The sequence below is a fragment of the Sparus aurata genome, chromosome 20 (genome assembly GCF_900880675.1).
Source record: "Sparus aurata chromosome 20, fSpaAur1.1, whole genome shotgun sequence".
NCBI classification, from domain to species: Eukaryota; Metazoa; Chordata; class Actinopteri; order Spariformes; family Sparidae; genus Sparus; species Sparus aurata.
This window is the reverse complement of record NC_044206.1, coordinates 25844035-25853545: the sequence shown is the minus strand read 5'-3', so window position 1 is coordinate 25853545 and position 9511 is coordinate 25844035. Positions and strand designations below refer to the sequence as shown.

General features: G+C 42.9%; 1 protein-coding gene across 2 annotated transcripts; it reads right to left on the bottom strand.

Annotated features, from left to right (window-relative positions):
• Nucleotides 1-3011: 3011 nt before the first annotated feature.
• Nucleotides 3012-9498, bottom strand: c20h10orf88 (chromosome 20 C10orf88 homolog). Of its 2 annotated transcripts, XM_030399694.1 has the most exons (9): nucleotides 9361-9498; nucleotides 8773-8944; nucleotides 8342-8539; nucleotides 8074-8143; nucleotides 7759-7950; nucleotides 7155-7277; nucleotides 6772-6895; nucleotides 6264-6474; nucleotides 3012-4103 (listed from the first exon to the last, which is right to left on the bottom strand). In XM_030399694.1, the coding sequence occupies exons 2-9, from the start codon at nucleotides 8898-8900 to the stop codon at nucleotides 3881-3883; spliced, it is 1269 nt and encodes a 422-aa protein (XP_030255554.1). In that variant the 5' UTR covers nucleotides 8901-8944; nucleotides 9361-9498; the 3' UTR covers nucleotides 3012-3880. The 2 variants fall into 2 exon arrangements, 1 of the variants encoding a protein (XP_030255554.1); XR_003981845.1 differs by lacking the exons at nucleotides 6264-6474; nucleotides 6772-6895; nucleotides 7155-7277; ... (3 more) ...; nucleotides 8773-8944; nucleotides 9361-9498 and adding an exon at nucleotides 5123-6251 and having other exon boundaries at nucleotides 3965-4103.
• Nucleotides 9499-9511: the final 13 nt, after the last annotated feature.

Sequence of the window (9511 nt, the reverse complement as noted above, 5' to 3'; positions counted from 1 at the left end):
AGATGTTTGATAATGTGTGTATATGAAAAAAATGCAGCAGAAATTCAACTCCGTCGCGACCCCAGCAGCCGAGCTCTGTTCACAAGGAGACCACGAAAAACATGTTGAGAAATAACTCCATCATCTCTCAAACATCTCGCTCTCTGCTCCGTGGCTCTGGTGCGTTCTCCCTGTGAGCCACGTAACACCGAGTTCAACGCAGCATGACACAATCTGTTGGCTGCAGTGTGTGTGTGTGTGTGTGTGTGTGTGTGTGTGTGTGTGTGTGTAGGCCCAGTGGAGCAGAGGTGTTACATAATACCTGACACAGTTAGCACAGTAAGAATAGTGATGTGTTCTCTGTGCCGGTTCACGCAGGGGGTCAGCTGATGTAAGTCAACGCCGTGGGTTTTCTCTGCTGCTGTAAACTCTCAGCTTCACTTGAGTTTCTACATTTTCTGCCACTCTCTACTTCCACTCCACTGCATTTATTTGATGGCTTTGGTTACTAGTTACTTTACAGATTACGCGCTGCATCGTAGCCAAAGTTGAACAGTTTGAATTTATTTTATCAGCAATCAGATAAAAATGTTGATTCTGATCATCAGAAAAATGTTGAATATCAGTCGACCCATCTTATACAGTACACATACATGTAAATATACAGTGTGTATCATTTACTTGTACTTCTGATAATTAGGTTCATTCATAATCTGATACGTGGACTTTTGCTCAAGTATTCATATAAGTGACTTTCCCTTTCACCAAAGTATTATTCTAACGTGATATCCTTCTGACTCGAGGATGATTTTTGGGTACTTTTTACCTCACTGGACATTGTTTGTGCACTCGACTGTGTAATTACCATCAGATTACCTAATTTGTTCTCTCAAATCCTTTACTTTGATTTTATTTTATGACTTTTCAATCTCAACTTGTAGGTCAGCATGAACAAGCAGTCCTCAAAGTGCTGCAGAAGATGGTGAAGTAGGTGACACCGTTTGGTCCCGACGTTGTTTTTAACCTCGACTTCCATCAAGTGATCATTTGTGCACACAAACTGCTGAACTGTGTCCTGGGAAGATTGGCTTTAGTGTGATGAAGAAACTACCGTGATCGAATGTGTTTTTGTCCTCAAATTACCCGTCTTGCACTCCCTTCCGAGGAAGAAAGGTTCCTGTGTCTTGTTGCAACTTTGATATCGTGCTTTCTTCTCGTTTGCCTCGTCCAAGGTTGTTCTGTGGGTGAGAGCAGATAAAACCAGTTCAGGAGTTTCTTATTAAGCACTCCTCCTTTCTCTGCTTCGGTCTGTGTGATGAGAACATGTAACAAGCTGGAAATGTTGACTTGTTGCTCGTTCTCTCTGCCAGACTGAACCCACATGTTTTATCTTAGAAGACGGTGTTGAAGTTTCGTTTCTCACCGTGTTGTTGTGTAAAGAAACAACAAAGGAATCAGAGTCAAACTCATCTTCAGTCTCTCTCTGGAAGGTGAAAAGAGGAGATCTGCTGCATTCAGCATTATTGCAGCTGTATTCTCAGATCACTCATGCTTTGCAGAGTTTGTTTTTTTTTGCAGACGTTTATAATAAAGAGGTTTCAGTGTCGGTCCGATCAGGAATGTGCAGTGTGGATGTGGGCTGTGAGGTGAAGCGGGTTCAACGTTACTGTAAAACATGAATGACATCTTTTCATCACCAACTACCTCCTGGAATGCGGATAGAAGCCGTCAACCAGCAGGAAAAGACGAGCAGAGAGATGTTTCTTTCATTTGGACCCCAGCTGGATGAGATGAATGGAACCAGTGACCCGGTTTAGTCCTGATTGACAGAACAGATTTTGTCCCAGAACCTCTGCTGACTCAGTGTCTGCTCTTCTCTCTGCACTTCTTACAAAACATCCGCACATCGTTTTATAATTTGATGTCCTCCATATGTAACGTGTGACCCACTTCTGATGACTCGGCTCGCAGCTGTCAGTTGGTCCGCCGCCACCTTGGCATCGACCGGCTCCTCTGTTTCTTTTTATATTTTGGACTGAATCCTTTCACGCAGCAGGATTCACTTCAGATGTCTTCTGTCCTGGACCCCTCTGCTGCCGTTCTCCCCACCAGAAGACTTTCAGTGACCTTGATAGTTCATTTATGACTAATTTTATGACTCAGCATTACTGGAAGGCCTGGCGGGAAACATCGGCCAAGTCGAATTTACATTTCGGGAACAAGTCTTAAGCAAACTTTTCCTCTCGCTGCCATTGTCGTCCACACATAATATCTATAAACCAGAATTGTCAACCCTTAGAAGTATTTTCTGACTCATGTGTTTTGATTTTGGTCAGATTATGCAGCCAAAAGATACCGAACTGAATGCCAAGACGTTCTGCTCGGTGAGGCTGCCATAGTTAAACAAAGCTGCCTCACTGTTATTCATTATGTACGCTTTCATAACACAATTTTGCATGAAATATTAGATCTTTTGCCTTTTTATTTGCAGTTACACACTTTCATTAATGTCCCTTCTCCTGTAAAGTGTGTCAGTGACTGCAGTTTTCTAATTTATGAAAGCAAAGCACTGAGCTCTTAACGTTTTCTTTTTAGTTTTATATATTCTGCTGTTTCTTTTCCACGTGCTTCTCTTTGTTTAAGGGTGGCCTATGCAACTTTTTTACAGAGCCAACATCAGTTTTAGATGAACTTTACAGCCAAATGTTTCCACCCAAATTTGTAAACTTTAGACAGAAAGCAGGCTTGTAGTTGAGTAATAATTTCTAGGAGACAAAACATGTTTATCACGACTTTAGCAGAGCTTTGTTTGCACCGATTCTTCAATAACACAGCAGGGCGAGTGTGTATGTCTTCAAGTGTGCAGCCCTGTTGTAATGGAGATATTAATCACTGCCTCACAACTCAAACCAGGTCGAGTCAACACATGTGTATGAAAAAGAAGTCCTAGAGGTTTAAAGAATATATGACTATATAACCAAAATAAAAAAGTTACATAATGCACCTTTAAAAGAGTTATTAAGACACCCAGATCTGTATAAATATATTTATTATTGCTATGTACGTCAGCACAGTTATTAAAACCATCAACATCACAGTTTACACTGGCAGACAAGCTTTATGTTACAGACATGTACATTATTTAAAACATTACAGTGCCATATTAAAAACATCTTTAATCAGTTACACCTTCTTTATACACTGCAGTAACCAGAGAACATGGACTCATCCATCCAGACTTTCCACAAGTGTCGAACCAAACAGTTAAGGCCTGACGGGCCAAAACACTTCAGATAAGTGCAGTTACAGTACGTTACAGTGTGAATAAGAAAAGCTGTCGGTCAGGATCTTGTGGGTTATAAAACCTGGGAGTGTTTACACGCAAAGTTTGATGTGAATATACGAGTGTTCTGCCCGTGTTGCGTGGAAACTATTATCACGTTAAAATCAAACAGCAATAACCTGAGTGAGATCACGTCACTGCAGTCATTAAAGCGTCTTCTTCATGTTAAAACGTTCACAAACTGTTAGAGATGCGTTTCTGTCTTCTCTTTAATGTGGCCAAAGTTGCCCAGAATGCAACACGTGTTTTCTGAGATCTGAGGGATTTCTACGGTCACCAGGACATTCTTATTGGTTGTTAAATAAGAGTCGCATTCATTTGCTATTTTCTCCCAGAGATAAAAGACAAACTAACCGTTTCAGAGGCTGCATCACAGCTGGAGACGCACATCTTAAGACAATTTTATGCCATTTCACATTGTTGCAATTATCATTTAAATGGGTCCATATTTCCCATTTCAGCCTGTTTTGTCTCTGTTAGTGTCTGCATCCTGAGGAGGAGCAGGGGCAGAAACGCTTCCCGGTTACATATCATGTTAGTCTCTTAGCGGTGCTGAGCTCAGTGCATGGCTGGTGTCGGTGCGGTCTGATCCATCGGTCCGGTGGACGCTGCTGCTCCTGCTGAGCTGCTCATGGCTCCCTGGTTGAGGGCGAGCTGTGGCAGGGCGCTCAGAAGGGCCTTCTCCAGCTTCTGCTCCAGAGCATCCAGGCGACGGTCCACGTGCTCCATCAGCCTCTTCTCCATCTCCTCTAGACGACGCTCCATGACTGAGTCCAACTCCCTGCAGAGTGGAGGGACAGTGTAGTTACATTAGGTTTGAGCAAAGTGTCTGCAGGGTAACAATCTCAGATCAACATGAAGGTACATTGAATAATAATCTAATAGCAGTTATCTAACTTTTGTTCTCATCAAGGAAAACCTCGTCTGAACAAGAACGATTGGGTGCAGCTGCATTTTTTCGACAAGTTGCAACTCGTGTTAAATGTAATATCAACTGTACGTGGCTGCACATTAGGTCCTGAAATGAGTGTAGAGGAATGAAAGAGGCCAGCAGAGAAAGTTAAACTGTGACTGACTCACAAACCCAAATGAAGCCACATCAGAGACAAAACCTCACATATAAACACAGACACTGAAACCAAACCACCCACACAGGCAGCGTTGACCATCATGTTTCCCTGACCTCAAACTCCTGCTGCGCCCGTCTCACTCAGCCACTTTTCTTTATGTAAGAAGCCGACTTTGGGTTTGTTTCATCCTGATCAACCACAGGGAAATTTCCAAAACCTGTTTCTCTTTTCCCACCTTCCCAAACATGTCTTTGCATTTTCTCAGCATCACTTTTAACCCTGAAGTATCTTAAAGAGTCTTCACAACACCATCCAGTACTTCTAAAGCTGCTCCTGCTGCTCCTGCAGGACGTTCATTTCTGAAATCTACTGCAGCAGGACATAGACCAGAATGCAATGCAGCAGTCTCAATTTCCCACAATGCAATGCAACTGCAAGACAGGTCCAGACATCACTTTCAGTTTCTCCACTGCAAATTCAACCTGTTTCTTTCACAATTGCTCCCTAAACCTTCCAGTCAGCTGCACAACTGAAAGCAACAACTTACTGAATTTAATGAATTTAGTTTTTCACAAGACGATGAAACAGGCAGGTTTAACATTAGTTCACTAGAAGAAGAAAAAACAGTATACCAATAACACATCTTTACAAAAAGCAACCACTCAAATCAGATGATTTTCTTTAAAAACTACAATGACTTTCTCGGTTAGTTTCAAAATGTAGATATTACCGTTTCTTTGTTTTCTGGAATCTAATTTGGATTATAAACTAAATCAATCATTTCATCCTGTGGTAACTCAGCTGATGTGCTGTGGTAAAGACGTACCACGGAGCTGCCGTCCTCTCCTCGATGTGGAGCCACAATCAGCTGACATTCTCTCTGAACCCACATGTGCTGCTCTGTCCTGACAAAGAGCCTCATTTATCAAACCGCAGTTTGTAGCACCAGCTCATAAAGACATTTTTCAACTGTAGAGAAAACTAATGTCAGCTGTAAATCAACTGATACGAGTCTTTGAATCAGTGTTGGCTGAAAAATTCAAAAGGAGGTTTGGTGTGTTTGCCAAGATCTTAATGACTCACACATACAGCGACGCTGATAAATGAAGTCTATTGTCTGGATCAGCCTCCTCCCTGCACTCGGAGCAGCCACGGGCCAAACCCACATCCTTCCATGTAACCAAGACTCTCAGCTGAACACTAACAAGAACCCTTACCAGAATGTTATTTAAAATAAGAACATTAAAGTTTCAGTGACTTTGTTCCCATGTAGTCTGATGAACATCATTTAAACTGCACTCCAACACGTGAAATACATGTTTCGTACTGCCAGGCAGCCGAGAGATCCGTGAATATTCTCGGATGAGGCGGTGAGGAAATGTTTGGGCGTCACTTTCAGCCAACAATGCAACTTTAGACAACCAAAACTGTCGGCCCATTAAACAAATGAGCCTTTGTTTCACCCATGCACTCGGTGACAACAGTGTGAGCGAGAACAATGTCATCAAAAATGCTGACTGTTTCTACTACAGTGCTTTCCATTTAATTAAGAACCGACGAGCCTGGATATTCTGCTTGGCCGTGCCTGCATGGATATATACATCTGCTCTGTGGCTCTAAGAAATGTGCAAAGACGTCACATTTGTTGCTCCACATTTATTTAACAGTAATGACTATTTAATAGTGGTGGCACAGTAGAGAAGTAGTGAAGTAAAGCATTGTAATCAATCATCTAAAATAGTTTTATCTTGTCCTTAGTTAGCAGGAACCAGGTGGTGACATCCTTCTGACACAAGGTGGTGCTATTCTATCTGATTAAACATGGTGCAGACAACAACACAGAGCTGTTTTTCAATTTCTATTTCACTCACCATGTGCCATTTCTCATCTCCTTCTCTTTCTCTGCCATCGCTGCAGCGTCATCCAGCCTCAGCTTCGTCACCTGACCACAGAGGTTCTGCAGCATGGGCAGGAGCTCGGGGTCGGACCCGATCACCTGGTTGCGTCCCTGCCCTTTCATGAAGTGTGACATCATCTCCGCTAGCTGCGCGTGGCTCGCTGTGGCTCTGCCCTTAGTGTTAGCTAGAGGTATGAGACCAACATTTTCACATTTCAAAACCAAATTTAAATGATTGGCGACATTATTTCACACATCATGGTCAAACAACACTCATTAGGATGATAGATGACAGTGGCTGGAAACTTTAAAGAGACAGATTTCTTTTTACGGCACTCGAAACTCTTTATCAGGCCTTTCTGAGGTACATTTAAAACCAAACAGCTTCCTAATTGTGATTTTCAACACAGGCAAAAGTCTGTTGATTTTTGAGTCTACACCTTATTAACTCTTGTTGACCTGACAAAAACGATGACCCTTACTTATATTTGCAGTGTTGACACCAGAAACCGGCCCGTCTGGGGAGGAGGAGGTCGAGCCGTTTGACATCGCTCCGTTCTGAGCCGGAAGAGATTCATCTGCAGGCCTGATGGAGCCGACTGGAGGCTAACGACACAGAAAAAAAAGGCTGTTATCTCATGTGGAAGCACTTTCTGAACATCAGGCTGATGATGGACATGCTCTAAAAAACATTCATGTTTGCAAGTTTGGCTGCAGAACTGAGCTGCTGTTAACTGACCAATCCCTAAAGTAAATCTGGGATTATCTATTGGTGTTATGTTATATTTAATCATAATGCACTATGAGGAGTAACAGATTCTAGACTGTTTTTGCAGCTGTTTGAGAGCAAAGGTCAAACTTATACCCTGGAGTCTGCAGGCTGGCTGCTGACGGCTGCTGGGGACATGTTGGCTCCTTGAGCCAGGGCAGAGAAAGCTCCACTGCCCATCAGGAGAGGCAGGAAGCCGCCCAGAGAGCTGGTCTGGTTCTGGAGAGAAACACATACCGACAGATGACATTATTTTGTGCAGCTGCCATCACTGTGCAATAGAAACTGCATGAAGCTGCCAAGTTTTCTGTCAAACGATATCTTAAGATTTAAGTGAGTTGGCAAAAAGCTTGACATTAATGAGATGCACTGTCATAAATCCAAACACAGAAGAAAAACAGTAAGAGAAGAAGTTACTGTTCAGCAGGGAGAGGACTCCCACATCTCTGTCAGAGCAACGATAAATACACAAGAGAGCTTTTAAAACAGTCCCTGTGTCAAGAATCACAAATTGATTTTCCTAATAAACTGAAATTAACTGAAGCCAAAAGTCGCCTGGAGGCAGATAAACTCATTTACATGACACTTTGGGAAACACAAGCACAGCCCTGTAGTTTATGTCACTCCTGTTGTAATTCCCCTTCTTTCCCTACAGAGGTTATTTAACGCATTAAGTAACTTGTTGGTCCTTTACTCCCACCTTCTGCTGGAATTGCACCATTTCCATGAGGTTCTGGGCTCCTGGTGAGAGACTCGTCCCCATCTCCTCAACCAGACACTGCACCTGCTGCATGTCGATGCCAGGACCGCGGGCTGGGCAGGCCTGGAGCTGCTGGAGGCCGACAATGACTCGACACACCAAAACACTGCTTCTACCGGCCAGGGAGAGAAGCTGGGAGACAGAACCAGAAGATAAACTCAACATAGTCATATAATTCTATCAAGAGTGGAGTATCAAGCATTTACAAGTGTGAAGACTAAAATGATGTTTGTTTTGTCTCTGAACACAACTCACCTTCACCTCACAGGCTGAGGACGGCTGCTCGAGGATCAGCTGTTTCTTATAGAAAGGCCCTCTGTCTGAACTGTGAGCAAAGAAGAGGAGACACAACTTCAACACGTCATCAGACATCAGTGAAACTCAGACTGAATCAGATGTCAGATGCAAGAACTGACAACAGACAAAACTGATCAACACATATGAAAATACAAGACAAAGACCCTGTAAATAAAAAACAAGAACATGCAAATGATGTTCTAACTGTGTATGTGTGTGTGTGTACCTGTCTGTCTGGACGCCGTCTTCTCTCTCCCCGCGTACAGTCCCGCAGTATTCTCCTGTCTGGCTGTACACCTCCATGGTCCGAGCCTCGCTGATGACCAGCAGGCGGCTGATGGCAGAAGGGGAACAGGGGCTGCATTGGAGCATCAGGACACAAGGAGAGCCTTCCTCCGTCTGCTCCAACAGCACCGGGCTGACGCTGCGAGGGATAGATCAGCGTTTAAAAAAATCACATATCACTGATTTACTGCATTCTCCTCCTGTTAGTTAACACAATGGAGAGGCTTCGACATAAATAGGGATTGTTCAAGAATCTGCACAAATCAAAAAATACAAAACAACTCGAGCAGCAGGATCTAAACACCTATCATCTCCTTTTTTTGTTTTCAACATGTGGTAACTTTTTACAGTTAATTCTTGAGAACTTCTCACCGGTTTTTGAGCTCTTCTTCATGGTCGTCCATGTCAGCGATGTGAACAGGACTCAGGACATCAGCCAAGTGATGTCCCTCAGCCTGACAGACCCAAGCAGCTCCGCTCTTCACAGCAATGTCCACCATGATGCTGCCGAGGCCACTGGGACTGTAACCTTTTTGGGGACAAGCTGGGACACAAATTAGGAGACAAGAGTGAGTTACAACAAGTTAGGAGAGAAATAAAATATCTAAAGCAAGACTGGAGGATAAAGCCAGGACAGAAGATGAGTTAGAAAATAGGGTAAAACAGAGGATTGGAGACAATTTTGGAATCACTTTTTAACATACATATACAAACAACATGTATTTTGCAGAGGCTTAGTTTTTCTTGTCCACTTCCCATTTTTATCTCTGTGAAGGACAGAACATTTGACAGCTATGATGTGGGAATGATTTGACTGATATCTTTTCACTCCAAGATGATTATTATCGGCCGACATTATATTCAGATGTGACTCAGGTGTTGGTGTTAACACTAACTGTATAAAAACAAAACAAAATAGTATGCTAATAGCGACATAACGCTGCTTTAACGTACTCTTACCTTACAATAGCTTCAGCTGAAACCGTTGATTAGCTTGTTTTCCTCAATTTAATGGATTTTCGTCTTCGCATCTCTTCGTACGGATGAATTTGATATATAACCAATGATAAAACGCAGATTTCCTGGCTCGGTGAAGCTAAAGCTAAATCCA